Source organism: Hoplias malabaricus, chromosome 9, assembly GCF_029633855.1.
Source record: "Hoplias malabaricus isolate fHopMal1 chromosome 9, fHopMal1.hap1, whole genome shotgun sequence".
Classification (NCBI taxonomy): Eukaryota; Metazoa; Chordata; class Actinopteri; order Characiformes; family Erythrinidae; genus Hoplias; species Hoplias malabaricus.
The window spans coordinates 34163060-34186262 of NC_089808.1; the positions used below are offsets into that span (position 1 = coordinate 34163060).

The 23203-nt window shown below is 40.4% G+C and overlaps 1 protein-coding gene across 1 annotated transcript; it reads left to right on the top strand.

Annotated features, from left to right (window-relative positions):
• The first annotated feature begins 252 nt into the window (after positions 1 to 252).
• Positions 253 to 21677, top strand: dtx4a (deltex 4, E3 ubiquitin ligase a). Its single transcript, XM_066681182.1, has 9 exons — positions 253 to 567; positions 1298 to 1515; positions 3644 to 4625; positions 16893 to 16954; positions 17386 to 17547; positions 17776 to 17837; positions 17953 to 18273; positions 18404 to 18493; positions 19760 to 21677. The coding sequence occupies exons 2-9, from the start codon at positions 1305 to 1307 to the stop codon at positions 19985 to 19987; spliced, it is 2118 nt and encodes a 705-aa protein (XP_066537279.1). The 5' UTR covers positions 253 to 567; positions 1298 to 1304; the 3' UTR covers positions 19988 to 21677.
• The last annotated feature ends 1526 nt before the right edge of the window (positions 21678 to 23203 follow it).

The window sequence follows — 23203 nt, forward strand, 5'->3', positions numbered from 1 at the left end:
GATGCAGTCTTCCTCCTATATATATATATATATATATATATATATATATATATATATGTGTGTGTGTGTGTGTGTGTGTGTGTGTGTGTGTTTGTGTGTATTTTTTACATATATAATTTTTTAGGCGATTTTTGTTTGGAATCAACTTTATTGAATCGGAACATGAATCGACTCAGACTCTCAGATTGAACAGTTGCGCTGAGCTGAAAGGCGGGGACTGGAGGAGAAGGGGAGCGGGATTGGCTTCTTTGTCGGGTTTGGGCGTGGAAACTGGAGAAATGCACGAAAACAAGCAGGAGTCCATCACCATCATGATGTAAAAATACTAATCAGTATTAGTGCGAATAGGTGAGTTTATGAGATGTGGCGTTTTGGGGAACTGTTATGGATTTCGCTGCAGTGATGACTTCGCTTGTGGATTTTATGATGAAGACAGAATGTTGATTTCGTCGGAAAACTCTCCAGACATCATCATCATCATCGCTTTCTCCGAACGGCGGCCAACTGAAATGTATCTGCCTCAGGAGTCGCCATCGCCTGCGGTCATTTAGGTACCGGGGTCTAAAGGTAATTTCCCGTAGGATTGTGTTTTTTCTTTCCTATCTGTATCTGCTGTCCGTGTATTTCTATGTCCAGCTGAAATTTTCTGTGAGTGAAATGTTCTCAAAGACGAAGCCTAGCTCGACGGTGTAGCCGCTTGTTTCACGCAGCAGCTTTAACGGTAACGATATCTTGTCTGTAAATGTCAATAATGAAACGACAGCTTTGTGTGTGTTCTAAACAGACGATATATGCAGGTAATAACCACACAATTTACTCGGAATATTAGTCATGTTATTTGCAAAACGCGTAGTTTTTGTGTGGCTTTGTTAGCCGACTGGCTAGCGAGGGTGAAGTTGGCTTCTTATTCGAATCCTCCGGTCCACCTTAAACCGTGCAGGGTTACACTGTGGCGCCTCATTTAAGGTGGACTAGGATAAATACGAATAAAGCCTGGCGAAAAAGAAGCCAACTTCAGCTTGTTTCCGAATGGTAAATATAAGTGTTTAGCTGGTTTATTGTCCTCCAAAGTCAGCGTCATATAGCTTTGTTATAAGGCTTAAGTTATAAATCCACATTTTTCCGTCTGCTCTCTATGTGAAGAGCCGCTGAACTCTGGACAGAGCTCCGTTCTCACAAAATTTATTGTGAAAAATGCGAAGCTCTGGCTATTCGTTTGAACTGCTGCAGGATTAATAACATGGCTTTGTAAAAATGACAGGCGTGTGAGGTGTGTCTGTGTGCCGTTTTCCCGCAGGTGTGCGATGTTGCTGGCCTCGGCAGTGGTTGTGTGGGAATGGCTGAACGAGCACGGGCGCTGGCGGCCCTACAGCCCGGCCGTGTCTCACCACATCGAGGCTGTGATCCGTAGTGACCCCCGCGGCGCCGGCAGCGTGGTCCTCGGCCACGTCGATTCCAGACTGTCCCCCTACATCATAGACCTACAGTCCATGCATCAGTTCAGACAAGACACTGGTAAGATGGGCCTGACACTTGAAGCTCTTTTCTGGGCTCCATAGTAATAATTCATAGATGCTGATTTGTCACGGATAGGAAATTTTAATCATATGAATAATTGATTTGTCTCTTGTGTGTAACGTAATTTTGTTTTTAAAATGTAAGCCTAAATTATCCAAATTAATCGATTTTTATATATAATTTTTCATTGCTGACGACACCATTAACCCCCAAATGTCTAGTGCCAATAAACAAACATTACTCATATTTGCCCCACAAAGTATAAACTTCTAAGTAAACACTATTCCCCTGTACCCAGTAAAGATAAAAAATAGCAATATATACATATGCTTTTATGTAGAGTTTAAATGCAAATGGTGCCTGGTGTTAAAAGCATTGCACTTTCCTGTCCTTTTTGATTTCAGCTGTGTCTTGTAAAGCTGTTAAAAGCATTGGCCCTGTAAAAATGGATGAGTGAGGGTTTAAGGGGCTCCAGAGTTGCAGGGACCATATATGGTCGCTGTCCAATTAGAAACCACATATCTCCGTTTTTGACGATCCTTAGTTTATTACATCATTTGAAACACAGCAGCTATCCTTCACACTGTATGACATTTTCATGACCAATACAATTCTCCAAAATACACAGTTCTGTGTTTTTCTCGAGTGTAGTGCCAAACAACTGTAATTTTTGTTCCTTGGGTGTGCTTGAAGTGAACTGGGTTATTCAGGTTTCTTTCTGAGCTTCCTGGATGCACACGTACATTCAAACATGGATACAGTTTGAGTTTGAAATTAACAGTAAAATACACGTGAAGTCTTATAGTTTGCCTTATAAAGCCATGCATGTGTCACAAGATGATTTCTCAGGCATCCGGTAATGTATTTCTACTCATTTCACATTCTGTGTGGGAGCTTTAAGATGCCTGGTTCCCTTCATTACCACTCTGAGCCTGTCATAATTTTTCTAGAAGGATACTTTTCACAACGCACTACTCTAAATTAATGTTTACATATTAATGATATAATTGCGTAAAAATATTTTTGGGGGGGAAAAATAAAAAATGTTTCAATTGATGTTGAATTTATTTGCTGTTTCTTATTCTGGATCCACTGTTGCCCGATTTAATTGCAAATTACGTGCAAACAGTTTCACATTAGGATTTCCTAATGATGAAATGGCCGAACAAATTAACCCCCATCAATGCAATAAGAGCAGCTCTCTGGGCGAGAGAGGTGGAATAAATTGGAGGCATTACCGTGGAATGAAGTGCAACCAAAACAAAGGGGCAGATTGTTGGCTGCTAAGAGTTTTGGGAGACTCTATCACCCAAAACTAACTGACAAAGGCCATTGTGCAAGGCTGAGTGACCCACATGGGAAGATTCGGAGAAGAGGACTGACGAAGGGCGATGGCCCATTACTCCAAAAAAAAAAAAAAAACCACACACACACAAGGGAGTAGGAGAGATACGAATAGCAGTGGAGTGAGGTCATGTGGGAGGTTTGGGGGGGGGTAGATCGGGAGGTTGGATGAATACCCTTTTTGTTGAATTTCATGCTCTGTCAAAGTTTTTATGGACTAATCATAAGTTGGTGCTTATAGAGGTTAGCTCTCATCTCTTTCAATGTGGAATTGGAAACGCACATGGAATGTGTCCACTACAATGCTTCTCTTTTGTCTAAGTCAAATTTAGCTAATTTATGATCTCCTCCCAGTGCCTACTTCTCAGACTCAAATTAAGCTGGAGCCTGAGTTTATGGTACAGTTATTCTATAAAAACAGCATTTGTAGTAGAAATCATTCAATTATTGACACGTAAACAGCATTTGGGTGCTTCAACTCAAGATGGTGCATTAAGGAGATACTGAGTGAGATTTTGTCCCAGTGGTGGTGATAGGAACCATGGGGCGTGCTGTCACTTTAACTGTGCTTAAGACAAAAAAACAACTCTTGAATATAGCCGTTATATTTGCCATAGTAATCCAACATTTAAAGCTACATGTGTTTGGAATTATGTCATGTTGATAGTGGTAATTTATTGGTAGATCAGAAAAAATCCTTTAGTGGCTAATTGTGAACAAAGCATCCGAATCCACCAGTTGCTGGCAAAATTTTCAGACTGTAGCTTTCACTTTTTTACAGGTACTCTGCGTCCAGTGCGACGGAGTTTCTATGACCCTCGCTCCGCCCCTGGTCAAGGTTGGGTGTGGGAGTGGGAAAATGACTCAGGCTCATGGACACCGTATGACACGGAAGTGGGCATCGCAATTCAGGCGGCTCGTGACCGACAGCAACCTTGGCTGGACCTGACACCTCTGGGCTTCTGCTATCTCATCGACCTACAGAGCATGACCCAGATCAACCGGCAGACACAGCGGCGGCGCCGTATCCAGAGGCGCTCAGACATGGCCTACCCACTTGTCTCTGGCCCTCTGCCCAAGCCGCATGCTTGGGCATCAAATGGGAGTGGAGGACACCTTGGGGTGGGGGTTTCGGGCATCACAGGAGGTAATGGAAGTGCTTATCCTAGTGGTGCTCTTCCGGCTAGTGCTATAACTTCCCTAGGTCAACCGTGTTCCTGTCAGCAATGCATGCTGGTCCTGGGCGTCAAGACTCCAAGCATGGCGGCACAGACTCTGGGCCGGAAACCCCCATCTTTTCCCAAGCCCCCTAGCCCTAAAGCTGCCCCACGAAGCCACTCATACTCCCTGACCCTCCCACACCCACCGTCCCTGTCTCGGGCTCTCTCACCACACAGGAACTCCACTTCAGGGGCCACCAGCGGAGGCGGATTTGGACACACTCTTTCTTTTTTGAGCTCGGCCACGGCTGCCCTTTCCTTGTCCTCTTCACGACCGCCTCCACCTACTGTTCCTCCACCCCCTCCTCCATCCATCCCTCCACACAACATTTTAGTGTCCAATGCTGCCCAGCCTACACCCTCTAATGCCCTCATCTCCACGTCCACCACCTGCGCCCCCACCCCCTCAGCGCGGGTTCTTGGCCCTGTTGCATCGGCTGCCTGTGCTGCCCCACTGCCCCCTCGCTCCAGCCTTGCAGGCCTCAGCCGCCCTGCCCTCCAGAGGATCGCCATGGCACAGTCGCGGGCACTCATTGCCTCCGGGTGAGTTTCCATGGCCACAGCTGCCACCACTAAGTCACACTCTTTGTTTTAGTTTTTTCATTATGAGAATGAGGGCTGGTTATTAGCAGCAACTTTACAATATATGTCATGTTATGACACAATAATAAAACACACCAGCAAAACATAGAGTTTAAAGCATCCTGTTCTTGTATCGCTACTTGTTCACTACTGTTTGATCATCATTATATTACTGATTCAGGTGTTTTTTTTTTCTTAAATTAACACAGCCTTTGTCACAACCCCATTACATGCAAGAGGTTGTAGATAATGTATATCTTTTTATATATTATTGTGATGCTGTGTGGTTGACTTATTTTAAAGAAGAAATCTGTAAGCTTTTTACTGTACTTTAGTCATAAAATGTCCAGGGTGTGTGAGCATAGATTAAGGAAACGGGTCAAGTTGAAGCACTGGTATCCCTCATAGCATTCTTTATGATGTATTAACCCTGATGTATTCTCTTTGTAAAGTGCCCCATCTGGAGCAGAGCTCTACTGGAATTTCAGCCTGAGAGCCCACCCTCTTTCCAATCACATTACAGTCCCAACCCACCGGTTTTCCAGGGCTGCAAACATGCCGCTTTTCCACTGCATAGAACCTACGCGACTCGACTCAGCACGGCTCATTTGCTTTTCCACTGGCCAAATCTGGTACCTGGTCCTTGGAACCGGATATGTTTTCAGTCCCAACTCCCCTGCGGTTCCAACCGTGCTGAGTAGGTACTAAATGGTGACATGTAAACCCTGCAGAACGCTGATTGGCCAGAGCCATGTCAGTCACCATGAAATGCAGACCTCATTCAAATCCAGCACAAACGTATTTTTATTGGACTCAACGGCAGCTCGTAACTTTACCTCGAGGTGTTTTGAAGAGGTTTATATGATCCTCGGGTCGGTGGGCGACGAAAATTTCCAGTGAAAGCCAAACATGCAATAAGTACAACTGATCTGTGAGAACTGGGGCGCAGAGCCGTGTTCAGTCCAAAAAACAAAAACAACAAAAAGCTGTGTAGAGTCGAGTCGATTAGAGCCAGACCCATGCGGTGCAATAGCGTCTTGCAGCCTTGACGTGAACAAGCAAACAGAGATAATGTTAGATTTTTCTAGACCAAAAAAGCCTCAGTGCCCTTCTAAAAATCTCCATGACCAGAGACCATATATTTGAACTTGGTAATACACTTCAAGTATAAGCCTTTCACTAGTAGGTAGATGTTTTATAGACATGAATCTGTACACTTGGTTGTGTGTTTTAAATGGATAAAATGGAAAATAAGAACACGTTTATAAAAACAACCACTATTTTTAACTTCACATAGCTGTCTGTTTAAGGTGGAAATGAATAGTCAAGAAGCTGGAGAGTAACACAAAGAGACTCTTAAACAGCCATTTAAGGGAGAATAGCATCTGTTCTAAACATTTAATGAGGATTTAGGGTGTAAGGGAAAACAGCGGTGGCTCTTTCAATTTTTGCCTTTTACTTAAGTATGTGTGTTTTAAACTGATTAAGTGGAAAAACAATTGCTTCCAAACTTTTCAGAAGAGTCATCTTCTGGTATTAGGGTGGAATTCAAGAAGCTCCAATAAGACTTGTAAACAGACACATTTAATGTGGAACAAAATGTTTGAATACGAAATGTATAAGTAACTCGTCTAGTAAAAAATATTTGACTAGGATTTTGACAGTAAAGGCTTGTAAAAACTGGGCAAATTGCAGCTGCTTGTTTACCACTCATTTTTGCCTTTCTCTAGTGTAGGTCGTTGCTGAAATTATGAACACTTTTCTGTGTAAATTGGCTGATTACGGCCTCCTTGTTACCTATTATGGTCCAAAGTTCTTAAACATGTCTTTTGCTTGTTCGCGTACGTTTAGCTTTCCTTAAACTGGCAACCTGGTTGAGCTTTGTGTCTGGGGAGGAGAGGGAGGAGGTGTTAAAATGAATTGAAATGCTATTAATCCATTCCAGCCCCCCCAAAACGAATTTTTAAATAAAAAAAACATTCATTCATTCATTATCTGTAACCCTTATCCAGTTCAGGGTCACGGTGGGTCCAGAGCCTACCTGGAATCATTGGGCGCAAGGCAGGAATACACCCTGGAGGGGGCGCCAGTCCTTCAGAGGGCAACACACACACACACACACACACACACACTCATTTACACCTGTGGGCACTTATGAGTCGCCAATCCACCTACCAACTTGTGTTTTTGGACTGTGGAAGGAAACTGGAGCACCTGGAGGAAACCCACGCAGACACAGGGAGAACACTTAAAAATAAATAAATAAATAAATAAATAAACATTTAATTTATAAATAATAAAAAAAATAATAATACGTAATAAAAGAGAATGTAAAGAAATAAACTATTGATATTAAGTGTATTTACCTTGAAGATCAGACGAAGTCGCTGGCGGAGGTGGTTAGAGGGTGTTTTTCTTCTTGTGCTCTATCGTTTAACTTAACTTACTTGCTACACACTTAATGCTACAAAATAACAGCGATATGACAGAGATGCACGGCAAGATAACCAAGCGAACTGAACGCTCGCTAGGCTACCTAGTGGCAGGTGGCATAAGCTCACTCGCTTGTAACTTAGATTTCGGCTCGCATCATACTTTCTGATACATCAAACACATTGCGTTGTTTTGTGTGTGTGCTGGTTGCTTGGTTCAGGTGCTGCAGCATTGACGGAAGTACTATTATGGTAGGTCAGGTCCGTTTTACAGTGTATACACTGCCCTACATTGTCCGTCTTAGGCAGCGTAAAAGGTTCCCACACTTAAAGCATTCTCTGCCTTTTACACACACCGGTATCTTCATTTCCTGCCATTTCCATAGAGAGAAAAATAACTTGCGCCACCTTAAATCTTTGAAATGCGCGTCAGTGATAACAAGTTTACAAGTTATGTCCATGTAAAACAGTGATACCGGAGCTGCACGGTAGTCTACAAAGCGGGAGAGATACGATAGCATCATTTAAAATAGATGGACTTTGGTGACGTGAATTAAATTAAGCCATTGCAATCGAATTATTCGAGTTACCCAAATAATCGTTTCAGCCCTAGCATACTGATATTAAATTATTGACCTAATAAAAATGGTTATTTCACGTTTAGGTTATCAAAGCAAAAAAATAAAAACACACATTTTTACAGTGGTCATGAAGGAGTTAACACTCAACATGAACTTTAAGCCAGTGTTTCTGTGTATAACCATTGCCAGAAACAATGTCCTCATTCTCTACATCAGGATACAAAACACTCTGTGAGAGCTTTACACTGGATTTTTTTTTGTTTGCTTTATCCCTGCATTTTTTGCCAAAGTCGACTCTTTCCATGTGGCATTCAGTGTTTATGTGAATAGTTATTATATTGTTCCACAGCCTGTAATTAGGTTCTCTCTTTTCTTTCTTATCCATGTTTGAACTAACCATAGTTAAGTATGGCATTTTAAAGAGAAAGTTTAAATAAATACGAATCAGGAAATAAAAAATCACATTGTTTGTGATTATAAGTATGAGAGAACAGTAATTGTAGTGTTGGCATTTTATATTACACTGATATTGATGTCATTGTCCCACAAGAAATGGTGATCTACTGTCCTGTTTCTAAAGTAAGCCCTTGTGGTGCCAGCGATGAAGCCTGACGTGAACTTGCTTACTTGTGAAAAATCTTTGAATCAGAATGAACTGGAGACGAATGTATAATCTGTCATGTTTTAATTTCTGCTGTGTCTCTGAAAAAAAGCCTCAGGTATTCTTATAATTAAAATTAAAATAATCTCCGGTGTCTACTATAGTGCTGACTGTTCAGCATGGAGAATTGCAAGTAAAGGAAATTAAAGGAAGTGTTTGAGACTGGAGCTGGGAGTCTTCCATCAATGTCAACAGGTCACTCATTCATCAGAGTCCCTCTTCTTTCGCTTCGTTTTGGTTCTCCCCTTTCCCAGTTCCCAGGCTCTGCTGATTCTTCAGGGCCCCCTCAGCCTCATTGTGCAGGGTTAGTGTGTGTGTGTGTGTGTGTTAGTGTGAGTGTGCACAGCAAATGTATCCACAGCAACCTTTGTTGGCAGGCGGCAGCTTCGTTTGTATTTGCAACACAATGCAGTTAAAAGAGGGGGGTAAGCGTAAAGACGAGGTGCTGCTGCTAGAAGAGTTGGGTTCATTGGGCAAGTGGTAATCGTGTGTGTGTGTGCGCGCGTGTGTGTATGTGTGTGTGTGAGCCAGACGCAGACGCTGTCCTTTAGAGACAAAGGCCTGTCTCAGACACTGGAGCGCCACAGATTCAGGCTGGATCTCAAAAGCAGTGTGAATAGAGGTTTAGGAAAGGACCTTAGACAGCTTCTTAGACAAGCCAGCAAGCAAGAACACACCAAGTGTGGCATACAGATCAGTCACACTGAAACCGATGTTTAATGAAGGTCTAGTTTATCCCATGTGACATGCTAAAGTTCAGTGTTCTCCCTGCGATTTTACATGTTTTCTTTAGAAGACTGGACAAGACGACATTTATTTGTTTGGCTTATTTTTGGCTACTTAAGGTGAAGAATTTGCGCATGCATTTGTTAAGCCACTGGCTTTAGCGAATCAACACTTGTAAAACACTGTGGTCCAGCCATAAAACATACATTCTATACAGTATAACTATCAGGTAGATTTTGAGAATACTGAATGTCAAACCTGTAAAGACAAATTTAGTAAAAACACCCATTTAAATGGTTTAATGGTGCTTATATGCGCTTCATTAAATGCTACTACATTTCTGGAGAACATATGGGCTGGTATCTTGATAACAGAGATCAAAACCTCAGTAAACCTTAAAGGTCTGTAAAATCACAACTGCATTTCAATGTAAAAAGCTAAAAAGGCAGCTCTTTGTCTCAAGGCTGTTTGTGTTGCCATGGTAACATTTTGTTCACCATGAGAGGTCTGTCAGTCAGTCAGCACATTCATTTGAATACAATGACCATGCCCACAACATTCTTATGTATTAATTATTATAATTATTTTATTCATTCATTCATTCATTCATTCATGCATGACTTTTTTGTCATATTTGTTTAATGTTTATACAGCTTTTTTTTTCACTGTTTAACAAATAAAAAACACATTTTCAGATGAAGTAAATATTATGGAATCAATCCATATTGAGGAAAAAGATGGCGTCACCCTGTAATTAGCATGATTTGCATTTCTAAAACACTGCCACATATGTAAATATGCAAATTAGTTTATTTAAAACGGGGCTGCTTACAGATTTCCGTGAGTGATGGACATGGTCTAACAAGTTTGGCAATTGGATTGATTAAATATGAATTATAAAACAACACAGTGATTAATTTTAGCTCTGCTTGACTGCTGAATGCAGTTTGAGGCAATTGTGTTTGATTTTACCAAAATTATTCCAGTGATTAGTCTCTTGATGTCTGTGAAAGCATGTGGAAGGTTTTTGAAGACTAATGTATACTACAGATCAGAATCAATAATACACACTTATATGCCTGAGTAGGGCTCAGCTTGTCCCCTTCAGACATGACACTGAATGAACCTCTTTATGACAGCAGTGATCTGAGTTCTCGCCTTAAGCTCTCATTCGGAACCTAAGGCCAGAAGCATGCAAGTATACAAATAGAATCGCCCAATGTACTCTGTCTTGCTGAATAGTAGGCTAATGCAGTGTTAGGATTATTGCCAACTGATTCAGTGTTCCTACCTGTCTGCTATGTGGAGCATGTAGTGTTACCTACAGTTCTAAATAGTACCCGCCACTAGTACTAAAGTTATTTTAAGATTTCAGCAAACAAGGAGGTGATATAAGACAAATCAGAGCTTCTGAAAAGGGGATGTCCTGTTGTTTCAAAAGCCTCTCAGTAAATATGTAGACTATGGAGATGTGTGTGTGTGTGTGTGCGTGCTCCTTATCATCTTCATTTGACTGAAGTATTGACAATGCATCATTGCATCATTTTATAATCACTGTTTTAAAGATAAAATGTGTGTTATTGCATATGGATGTGTTATATAAGACGCTACTATTATATCATTGCAAACAATAGGATTCATCAAAATTAGTACATTTCCCCCCCAAAAAAATTGAACAGAATTGTATGATTCCATAATAATTAATGAATCTGTGGTGTAGAGAATTAAAAAATAAAATGAATAACCAGAGTTTGAAAATCAGTGAAAATATCTCTCTGGCCAAAGAGCTATACATTCACTTTGTGACTTCAAGGACATCGTTAAATTTTGTTTAGTGACTTTAGGTATGTCAGGGTACGATGCCTTGTGAGGGACTGGTGCCCTCTCCAGTACAAGCTATAAATCACTGTTATCCTGTATTTAATCATATGCCAAATTTTGGGGTGACTTGGTCATACTGGGGGAAAAAAAACTAACAGAAATGAAAAGTGCCCTAATAATTATTGTACATCCCATACTTTGTTTATAACTTCTTTAAGTATGTGAAATGATTGCCTTGAACCACTAGAGAGAGTAGAGTGTCTTGGACATGTTGGCTTACTCAGTGCAGATTTCAGCGTAGGAGCGTTTCAGTGTAGGAGTTTCCTCTAAGAAAAATGTGTTGCATATCCATGTGTTTAACAAAGGAAGTCTGTAATTAGTGCATGCGCATTGATTGGAATAGAGTCGTTATAGGCAAGAAAGATATTTTCATCAAACAATAAACATTGGTTTGATGATGCATTAATTGTGCTGATTTATTATTAGATATTAGCATAAATGAGTAAAAAATTAATCCACGTGGGTTTAGTTCTAACTTCTTAATTTTGTAAATATTGGTTTTTAAGCATTGACAGATATTTACATGGGGAAAATATCAGAGCTTTCCATCACTCCAGAATTGTTCATCTGTTTACCAGGTATTTTATATGATCTTACTCAGCTGTGATTTGTCATTATTCTATTTGGACACAAATTTTAACCTCTAGCCAAATGGCCAAGGCATCGTTAATTGTGGCAAAATCTGCATTGAGCTCATGGCACCCAAACCACAAAACACATGAAGAATCATCTCGGCTATTATTGCTTTTTGTGGGAGTTAGTGTTAGCAGTTTTATTTTATATTTCTATTTCTTCTAATGTGGTCTATGAATAGGTACAACTGAAGAAAAATAGGTCACATTTAATAAATCATTGTCACCATTTTCTTTTTGCTATAAATTAATCTCAAAGCGCTATAATCCTTTTTTTCTGTGTTTAGCCCACTGCAATAAAACATCTAAATCCTGGAGATATTTGAAATGCGCTATTTAGGTAATCAATCAAAATGTTGTGGAAGTGCCAATTTGGCTGTTTTATAAATTCATATCGAACAACTGATTTTACAGTCACTTTTTTTGTTTTTAAGTCAGAAACATAGAATACATACTGCAGCTTCCTCAAATAATCTGCCAACGTTTATTTTTTTAGCTAGAACCTATAGAAGTCACAGGTTGGGGGACACCAACTTATTGTTGAAATAGTTTAGATTAAAAAAATAAATAAATGAATTTGATTTGTTATCTCACATTTTTATATGCAAACCCAATTTTTTTTATTATTTATTTATTTATTTATAAATAACTTCTTTAATTTATAAATAACTTCTTCTGTAATTTCTTCCAGCAAGTCTTTGCCAATATGTGCTCAGCATATGTGGCACGCCAGGTGTGTTTTCATGAAGCTGCTTGTGAAAATGCCAAGTGTGTAAAGCTGGATCAAGGCAAAGAAGCATACTTTAAAGAACCCAAAATAGAAAATAGTTTAGATTTATGTTATAAAGTAGAAAGTCCAGGATGAAGTAATATAATATTTACTTGTAAATAAATAACAAATTCCTTTTTATACAATGACAGATAAACCTGGTAAAATAAAGAGACAGTGTAAATGTACTTTTCAAAGGTACAGCAGTGTACACTGTAGTGTTTAATCAGTTGTGGAAAGCAATTAAAATGTGGAAGGCAGTAAAAAAAGCCTATATTTGTAGGGATATGCTAACAACCTGTACATTTATTTCTGTCGTATACAGTGAAAGGTTTAACCCAGTAGCCCAGTGAAGGTCCTGCTCGTCTGGAGTAAACTAAATACATAATATATTGGTAAATTCTAAGGAACTGTTTGATTTTGAATCCCATAAACCTGGCGATAACTAGTCCCTTAATCACGTTATCTGTGCGTTCACTGTTGTGAAGGACTTCTGCTTTTTCCCTGCTTCTTAGTGAGGTGGTGTTTACACTGACAGAAAGTAAGAAGGATTTGGTAGGGATTGTGATGGAGGGTCTTGAGAGTGAGCGTGATGTCAGACTGTCGTCAGCAAGAGCGAGTTTCACAGAGCATCCACACCATCCCCCACCCCACACGAGCACACTGTCTGTCTGTCTTTTCTGCTCCACACACCTGTCAGGTAATGCAGGTAATGCAGGGATAAGGAGGCAACTTGGTGATTAGGCTTGTGGGGCATATGGGTTTGTCAGTAATGCTGCTCGGATGAGCCAAACGTCACCAAAGGTTTACACTATCACCCCTACCTCATTTCGCCACTTCTCTTTTTTTAATGAACCGCTCTGTTGTACCTAGCACCGTATGCTGCTTTAATCTACATCACAATCCCACAGTGATACGTTTAAGAAGAATTTATCTGTGCACTGTTTTAGTAAAAGCAGCTGCGTATAGTCACTCAATGAATTCCACCATTGATTTCAAATGAATGCCCCATTCTTAATTGGATGTATGTATCAATGTAATGTATCAAGAAAAAGGACACCTTTATTGATCTACGTAGGGAAATTGCTTCTCGCATTTGATCCATCAAATTCTTCTCCAAAATGAGCAATTCTTCACACACAATTGGAGCAGGAGGCTGCCAACCACCTCGCCACCTAGGGAGCAGTTTGGGGGTTAAGTGACTATCTCAGGGGCACTTAAAATTAGCTTTTTCTTTTTCTTGAAAAATGAACCAGCGACCCTCGGGCCTCGAGCTCTCTTCTCTAACCTCAAGGGCCACGGCTGCCCCCAAAATAAACTCTACAATATCATAGTGTTACTGTCCAGTTAAACACACATCTCCCAAAATGGTAGCTTTACAGGAGATGAAAATATCTTCTTAACTTGTAATGGAAGTGAATGTAAAAGATTCTGGAGCATTTTTATTGGTTCATTCATCATTACATTTTGAGGACAGGGTTCAAATAATGTAGAAAAACTGAAAATCACAAAATGGAGAATGACGATGGAGAACAGGTGGAGGAAGGAATTGTGTGGGGGGAATAATGGTGATTAAATATGAACTCTGATCAGTTGTAGAAAGGAGTACTCATTTTAACTGAAGAAGTCCCCCCTTCACATGTAATCAGTCTCAGTAATGAGCATTTATTACTTGAATAGAATGCCTCCTAAATTTCATAATAACATCCCCAAGACCAAGGTGTCAGGGTACTTTTTTGGTTTGTGCCCATTGGCTTCATTAATGTTTTGGAGGTCTGTTATTTGGTTTTCCCATCTATTTGTGTATTGTTTATAAAGCAGTAGCTGTTTGATTCCCAGTAGTACCTTTGCCATCCATGACTGGATGTCCAGTAGAGCAGTTGGCCTCGGTCTGTCTCTGGTGTGTAGAATGACTAATGCCCTAATAAGCGCATCTGTTAACTAAAATATAGAATAGGGCAGTTAGTGTTCTCCTCCATGATGGTAAGCTGTGTGCTTGGGACAGACCTGCCAGTTGTAATTGGCAGTGTCTAAACTTTGAGGAGAAAATTGTTTACATGTGGCCATGTAGAATCGAGGCATTTATCATCTGTTACACACCTTCTACGCATTTTCAGCTTTGTTTGGTATTCAGTGTACGATATCATCACAAATCTGTGGGGTTCTCACTTTCAGTGGAGGTTGTGTTGTGTTCCAGTAATCATTCTCACCATAAAACCTTTCACTTCATCACCTACTTTCACCTGAGTAGCTGCGAAATGGGAAGCACACGTGAGTTCCGTGCCTGTGCATGGCTCATTGTGCCATATGTGCGGCTGTGATTGTGCCTTATGGCGAAGTGTTGGACTGTGTGACGTTGAAAGGTAATCCCTTCCGTGTGATGCGTCTCACCTCTCCCAGCCGTTTGTCAACAGATGGAAACAGGTGGATTAGCTCTATAAGAGGCAGAACGGGAGAACAGGAGACACACTCATTCGTCCACAGGAGGAGAGCAAACTTTCTGAGAATAGTTTTAACGTACTGCTGTGGAGAAACGTATCAGGAACTTTTCAGAGCTTGTTTGTAGACCTTATTCCAGACCAACACAGATCCAAAGCTTTTGGGGGTTTTCCCCCTTTCCTTCTTTCTTTTTCTTCTTCTTATCCCTCCACATTTGGCTCAGTCATGACTGTGATCAAGGTCAACTCGTGAGTATTGCTTTATGATGGGCTTTTCTGTAATGTTCTGAAAGATTTTCTTGTCTTTACACACAACATAATACAGCAGGAGCGACAGTTACATGTGTTGTTCTCAACATGTTTTAAGTACTTTAAACTTTTAAAGGTGATTTTTAAAAGTGATTTGTGGGCTGAAAATGGTCTGTTTCTTTATATAAGCCAGACATCAGGAGCTAAAGTGTTATTTAATAGGCATTATTGCAGGTTTTTGAGAAACCCCAAGGAGTTCACTTAGGATGTTATCTGCAATTATTGACACATTATCACTTTCTTGATAAGATTACAAAGTATTTATACAGTTCTCTTTGTATCATTTACAGCACTGTTCATTCTATGCATTCTTTTAAAGTAGCTAAACCTCTGAAGTGGTAGAGTAGTTGCTTTATGTTACAATTTTCCTCTATTCATCTTCAAGATTTTTATTTTAAATGAAAACAGTGATCCTTGACTTTTGAATTGTGATTCCAAACTATTTATTGTGAATGTACATTTCTGCCAAAGTAGTGATAATTTTACTGTGTATTTATTGGTACTTTGTTGTAAAGCTTTTAACCACAGCATACAACATGGAGTGTGTCCTGACAGCGTGCTTTAGCTTATTTAGGGAAAAATAGTCAGGTGCCATTGCTGATCATTATCTCTGTTATGGGTTCAGTTTATCAATTAAAATGGTGTGAAATAATCGCCAGTATCGAAGTAATGGTGTTCCCTATCAATGCTGGGTCAGACTAAAATTAGAAGAGATATTTTTATTGTCATCACCAGATCTGGCAGAAGGTGTGACCTGGTTTATATGCTCTAGCATGACTCGGCACTTTGTCTGGCCAAGAAGGGAGGGACTGTTTTGGGGTAAACAGGTGTCTGGCAGATAACACAGTACCAATATCTGATTGGCCTCAGATTACCATGATTATAAAATGAGGCCAGATTTTGTGGCAGTCTCTGACCTCTCTCTCTAAATAGTACATTGTTAGGTTAAGACTTGGGGTAAGGTGCACTGCTTACATATGAGAGGACTATTTCTGAAACTTTGCAAACTGATTCAGCTTGTAGTGATTGACTAGCAACTTTCTTTCTTTCTCTCTCTCTCTCTCTCTCTCTCTCTCAATAGTACATTGTTAGGTTAAGACTTGGGATAATGTGCACTGCTTTATTGAATCTTAGATTACAACATACTTGGATTCGGTTATCAGAGTCAGAGTCAGATGTGGCTTGTGTAGTAGATTATAGGTAATATAAAAAAAAAGAGCAGAACTTAGGTGTGAGTGTGTGTCGCCCTGTAAAGGAATGGAGCCCCCTCCAGGGTGTGTACCCAACTTTCGGCCATTGATTCCCCGGGTAGGCTCTTGACCCACCGCAGCCCTACATTTGATAAGCGGTTACAGACAATGAATGAATGAATAAATGACTTGAAAATTGTCCATTCATTTATTTGTCTAAAGATTTCATTCATTCATTCATTATCTGTGACCCTTATCCAGCTCAGGGTCGCGGTGGGTCCAGAGCCTACCTGGGCTAATCATTGGGCGCAAGGCGGGAACACACCCTGGAGGGGGCGCCAGTCCTTCACAGGGCAACACAGACACACACACACACACATTCACTCACACCTACGGACACTTTTGAGTCACCAAATTCACCTACCAACGTGTGTTTTGGACTGTGGGAGGAAACCCACGCGGACACAGGGAGAACACACCAACTCCTCACAGACAGTCACCCGGAGCAGGACTTGAACCCACAACCTCCAGGAGCTGTGTGACTGCGACACTACCTGCTGCACCACCCTCTAAAGATTATGTCTATATGACTGGTGTCTTGTTTTTCAGGGTCCCCACAGTTCCAGTTAAGAATTTAAATGGGTCCAGTCCTGTTCACCCAGCACTTGCTGGTGAGTTTAAAATTTTAATTAATGAATGAACGGAAAAATAAATGTAGGTAGTAATCAGTGGGGGAAGTTTGGCCAGGCTCTACGGTGAAAAGAAACTTGATGCTTTAATTGATGTGTTGAGAATGAAAATTTACTTAGAACAAATGAGGACTAATGTAATTATAAACAGCATTCTAATTAATAGGTACATGTTATTATTTATTCCCTATTGTTGTTATAAACCATGGGGTGTTATGGACAATATAAAAAGCTCAGATATTCATGCTGAGGGTTTCAGTGTGTGACATGCTGTCTGATAAATGTTTCAGCTTTCAGTTTTTGTTCACTGACACCCAGATTTGATTTTTAGCAATCGTCAACATTTTAGAAAAAAGAGGAAATAAGTACAGGTGTTGCTTCTTTTTTTGTTTATTTTTATATTTGATTGACAGGAATAACGGGCATCCTGATGAGTGCAGCTGGTCTTCCTGTGTGTCTGACCCGCCCACCCAAACTGGTGCTCCACCCCCCACCTGTCAGCAAGAGTGATATTAAGCCAGTGCCAGGCCTGGGCCACTGCTGCCGCAAGACCACCAAGAAACAAGCCCGCAAAGGTCCGGTGAACTACTGGAGATTATCAGACAGAAATAATTACAGAGTTTGGGATCAATTGTTGTAATATTAATCTTTCAACAACCTTTTTAAATTTCATGTGGAGAGAACCAATTAAAATGCTCCAAAATAATTTAACATTTATTCATAGTAGAATTACAAACAAAAATATACAGTGTGTATTTTTTATGTCTTGATGCTGACTTTCACAAATCTGTTAACATTAACAGGCAGGACTCCAGAGGAAGTCGTGCGTCGATACTTGCAGAAGGTCCGCAACCCCCCAGATGAGGTACATCTCCAACTTTTCAGATCTGTTTCTGCAGCACAATGTGCTCTTCTGTTATCTTTTCTTTTCCGTTTGTTATGAGCTGTTCACAATCTGTCGTCTCCTGGCTCCTCTGCAGGATTGCACTATCTGCATGGAGGCTCTTGCAGGACCCTCTGGTTATAAAGGCCCTGGCGTGGGAGGTATTTCTCGGGCAGAGTCTGTGGGTCGTCTGTCTCAGTGCGGTCATCAGTACCACCTGCAGTGCCTGGTGGCCATGTACAACAATGGAAACAAAGACGGCAGCCTCCAGTGCCCCACCTGTAAGACTATCTATGGAGTAAAAACTGGTAACCAGCCTCCCGGCAAGATGGAGTACCATGTCATCCCTCACTCACTGCCTGGACACCCAGACTGCAAAACCATCCGCATCATCTACAATATACCCCCCGGCATTCAGGTATGACTCTGCTTCTCTGTTTTTAAACCAGCTTGTGTCCAAGTATCATCAACACCAACCCCACAAATTGTGATAATCCATTTCATATCCCTTTTTAATAGTGCACTAACAATCAGTGTTTCTACCTCAGGGACCTGAGCACCCAAACCCTGGTAAACCCTTCACTGCTCGAGGATTCCCCAGACACTGCTACTTACCTGACAGTGATAAAGGCCGTCTAGTAAGTGTGCATTCATCTTTCTCCTATACAAGCACTATACTACTATTAGAAATGTCCGAGACTCCATATAGTTTCTGTCTTCATGGGGGATGAAATAATTTAGTTAAGGGGCCTCTGGTCCAATGGTCAAGAACTCGCAGGAAATGGGTCATCCTCTCTCTCTCAGTCCCAGAGCATGAGATAATGTAATTAAGATCCATATGCCTTACCTTTAATTGAAAGGGATTTAGTGGAGATATGAGAGATGAGGGATGAGAATTGGCAAACTCTCTCTCCAGGCTCAATAGGAGCTGGCAAGACGCTGTTCTTTTGTGGCTAAAAATTTATTTACTACTTAAGACGTCTGCAGAGAAACGCCTTCATTCATCTTCACATCACAGCTGAGAAATAAACTATAGTCTATGAAAATGGTGTACACAAAATACATAATACAAAGGTGATTCACTCTGTATGTCACAAAATTGAAGAAAAACTTCAAAGACTAAGAATGTAGAACACAATTAGATGTGCATTTCCTATGATAAATTTAGCTGGAATGATGTCACTGTGCAGAAATATTAGGAGTGGGTTAAAACAGAAAATGTCTTCAGATATTAGATTTTAATTGAAGAATGTAATCCAATCAAACAAAGCTCTTGAATTAACAGTGTGGCACCTTTTTCAGCAATAAAGCATCAAGGCCATAAAAAATGATTTTCTGATCTTCCTGGGGAGAATATTTAAGAAAATAATTGCATTTAAATCACAAGCACAACAGTGGTTGTAAAAACCTCACAATTAAATTAAAAAACACCCTTCAGCCTTAGTGCAAGTGCCTATGAAGCCCTTAAAACTGAAAGTAATTTAGAGCCACCAGGGTTAGAGCTCTGTTCTGTATCTTTGGAATGAACTATAGTGGATTTTGTGGTTGCAGACTAATGTTATCTTTGTGACTAAGGGCAGTCGGATACTGTTCCAGCATCTAGTCTTTAAGGCACTGTATATGATTTGAATTCAATACACTTTGTAAAATTCAGTGAAGGTTTCCTCATAGTTTGTTTATGTAATGACAAAGGTCCAGTGTTCGTACCCAGATCTGGCTCTGCATATGACAAACAAAGGGGTTCAGACTGAGAAACACAATAAAGAATCTGAGTTGGATGGCCTTTGCCCTCCTGCCAAGTTCTAACATAAACAGCCGAGAAGCATTGATGGCGTCCAAAAACTCCATGGCCTTTTGTGTACCTTTTGTCACCTTACAATTAAACACCACCTTCCTCCCTTCAGGTGTTGAAGTTGCTGTTGGTTGCGTGGGACCGCAGGTTGATTTTCTCAGTGGGGACATCGAGCACCACCGGAGAGGCAGACACAGTCATCTGGAATGAAGTCCATCACAAGACAGAGTTTGGCTCCAACCTGACTGGCCATGGTTACCCTGATTCTGGACACCTGGACAACGTCCTTGAAGAGCTGCGGGCACAGGGTATCGCTGAGGAAGACTGTCTGAGAGACTGAGAGAGAAGAAAGTGGGGGAAAAAAAAAAAAAAGAAGAGGTGCCAATTTTGAATCCAGATCCAAAACCCTTTATTTCAACTGGAATTTTTCTCTTTTTTTGGCTGATGTTGTGAAACCTTGTGTTAAAGGAAATGGAAAGACTTGTAAAAGTCACTACTCAAATTCTTTTCTGTGATATCGACTCTCCTGCTGAGGAAGACGGTTTTAGCTTTTCGACCAGTTTTTAAACACGGCTGTTTCAAAGCTAGTTGGACCAACATACCAAGAAAGTGTGTTGGGACAAATTTATTATTGCTGGTGTCTGTTCAATAATGTAATGTCTCGTAGTTCTGTGAAGGGTACTTCAAACCAGAGGTACTTCTGTGCATGTAGGTATTTCATTCAGTGCAAAGTGGAAACCAGTACTTTTTTGTACAATCGAGGCCCCCTACATTTTGCTATGAAGCTCCAGTGGCAGTTTCAGACTGAATATGAATGTTTACTGCCCTCTAGTGGCACTTTGATACATTCCATCCATACTCATTGTACGACAGTTTTATGTTCTCATTGCGTATGTTTTTCAGCACTGTTAGTTACAGTATGTTAATTACTTACGTTTATGCATATTCTATGCTACTTTAGTTCATGTTACAGAGTGAACAAATTAGAAGCCCATGTTGTGGCGCAGTTTTTGGGGATTGAAGCTAATCCAGGTTTTGTGGAGGACTGCTAATCCTGCCTTTAGGCATTAAAACTCCAACCACTTAAAGCATTAATCAGTATTAAACAAAATGTGGAGATAAGGGGTGATAACTTGGCTGTGAGCCAACCAGCAGCCCCAAACTGAGGATGAAGACAACTGCACGGCATGGCCACGTCCTTGCTGACCCGTTCACAGATGGCATGAGTGAAACCAAGTTTTAACATGATTAGACTTGCAACCGGAGGTTAGCCGTGCAACACACAGACCAGTGCTACAATTAATGATGTTTACAACAATACAGTCTCTTCTTCGGCTGTAGGACGGTACTGACTGACAGTTCAGACGTATGGAGGTTTGATGTCATAGCATAGATCTCCAGACTGTTTAAGGTTTGATCTTGTCATTCCCAGCAGTCTCCCAGGACAGATGATGTCTACCTGCCCACTTCTTTAGTTCTGCCCAGTTCTCAAACGTTCTCCGGTTGCTTTTCTAGTCGCTCCTTGGTAGGTCCATGATGGACACGTTTACAATTTTTTTTAAGAGAGTATCGCTGTCAAGACATTTGTGCATGTGTGTACATGCAAATGTAAGCTTACATTTCTAGTTGAAGAATATTATGTGCTGTATGTGTTTTATGTACACATTTTCTTAATCAAAACATGTTCTTTCTAAGTGTGATGGCAAGTAAATGAGGCAAGCACTCATTCTCTTTTTTTTCATTTTTAATTTGTTATACATCTTTAATTTTTTTAGTATCGTCTTATGCGATTAGTTTATTCCTATTTTGTACTGTGAAATTTTACTCATTTATTGCACTTGTATTTTTTTCATGATAGTCACTATGATTATAATGGTTTAAAAAAAGAAAAAAAAAAGACTTCTACCAAGAGGAAGCTACAAAGAAAACCAGTCTACGGAGCTAGAACTATTGTTGCTGTGTAATATAAATCTGTACAAAATAACATGCATATTAAATAGCTGCTGGAATACTGAATGAATATTAAAGAAAAGGGGTTAAAAAGATGCTCCTGGCCTTCTTTTTCATGAATGTAATGTGATTTCTAATTCTCTTTAATCCAAATCTGCTACATACGTTAATTCACTGTACAGTGATCCCTCGATTTTCGCGGGGGGTCTTGGAACGAATTTCCGCGACGTAGAGGAAAGATATTTTCTTATGTATTTAACGAGTATTTGGACTTTTAAAACCCTCCCTGTACTGTTCACAACCCACCCTTTGCATTAAACAGTCATTCAATAATGGGGGGGGTTGATGAGGTCACGCCCCTCGCTGCTGTTGTATACTTAGCTGAACCTATGTGTGCTCTTAGGTCCTTTACACCTTTATTTGCTGCACAAAACATGGGAGTTTATTTTTTTAATTCATCCGAGAACTTACATTTACGTTTCGGCATAGCTGCTCGAGATGAGGGTGGGTACATGAGCTTTGCCTGACTACTGACGTGCAGACTGACCAATTAAATGTTTACAGAGAAGGTTATCGACCAATAACGGTAGCTCTACGGTCAGACCGCCCAATCAGAAGATTTTAGGCTACTTCACCACGCCCCCTTCTCACTCAAGCGAACCAATCGGAGTAGAGGAGGGCGGGACTAGTTTGTGAACGAAACTTCTCGAAGTTCTATGTAAGCTCTAGAAAAACAAAATCCCGGACGTTTGTGAAATTCCGCCCGGACATTTTTTTCAGTCTAAAAAAGAGGACATGTCCGGGTAACAGAGGACGTCTGGTCACCCTATTCAATAATGTTTTTCTTTAATAGAGTACATCCTAAGCTGTGATTTAGCGTAAGTACATTTCACTCGGATGTGGACATGAACAATACACGTACTGTACGTAAGAAATACTTACGTTTTTCCTAGATTTTCCCTCAATATCCGCGATATAGCGTCCATAAGCCCCCTTGAAATAACCCGCGAAGTAGCGAGGGATTAATGTATTTACAAAAACAGAGTAGTACAATTTCAATCAGGAAAAATGCAGTGAGACTTAACAGGTGATGACCCGAGTGGATAGGGTAGTACATGCAGGGTGTCTGAGGACAAAACATTGTCTTTTTGGGGGTGGGGGTGGTGGAGTTAAACCCCAGCAAGTGTTAATGTAGTTATTTGACATGAGGAAATAAAGACTTCTCTGTTTTGCCAAATTGCTGCTTTTATATAATTGTATTAATTTATTTGCCCTTCATCGCAGATTGAACATGCAGTGCCTTGGTGGAACAGATGGAACATTCTAGAAACTTCACAAATCTGATTTGGTTGGTTTTTATTTGCTCCAAAGGAATGATTAAAATAAAGTATCACAATGTTATTTTAGTAAAGTTAAACATAGCCTGAAAATTGGGGTGAAAATTGCTATTCCTCCAAAAGGGAGGCATGACAGAAAAAGTTTAAAAACTACAGATTTAACACAATGTCTTCAGTATTAGCAACGTTACTAGCTTTAGCGCACATTTCCGAGTCTGTGCAGAAACCTTAAGAGTACAGTGAATCTCTTGTATCATACAAACAATATC

Excerpts from the sequence above, each read along its gene's own strand:
- dtx4a (XM_066681182.1), top strand. The coding sequence starts at position 1,305 with ATGTTGCTGGCCTCGGCAGTGGTTGTGTGGGAATGGCTGAACGAGCAC. Across the intron at positions 17,548-17,775 it reads CAAGAAACAAGCCCGCAAAG|GCAGGACTCCAGAGGAAGTC; the intron begins GTCCGGTGAACT and ends TAACATTAACAG. Across the intron at positions 18,274-18,403 it reads ATATACCCCCCGGCATTCAG|GGACCTGAGCACCCAAACCC; the intron begins GTATGACTCTGC and ends TTTCTACCTCAG.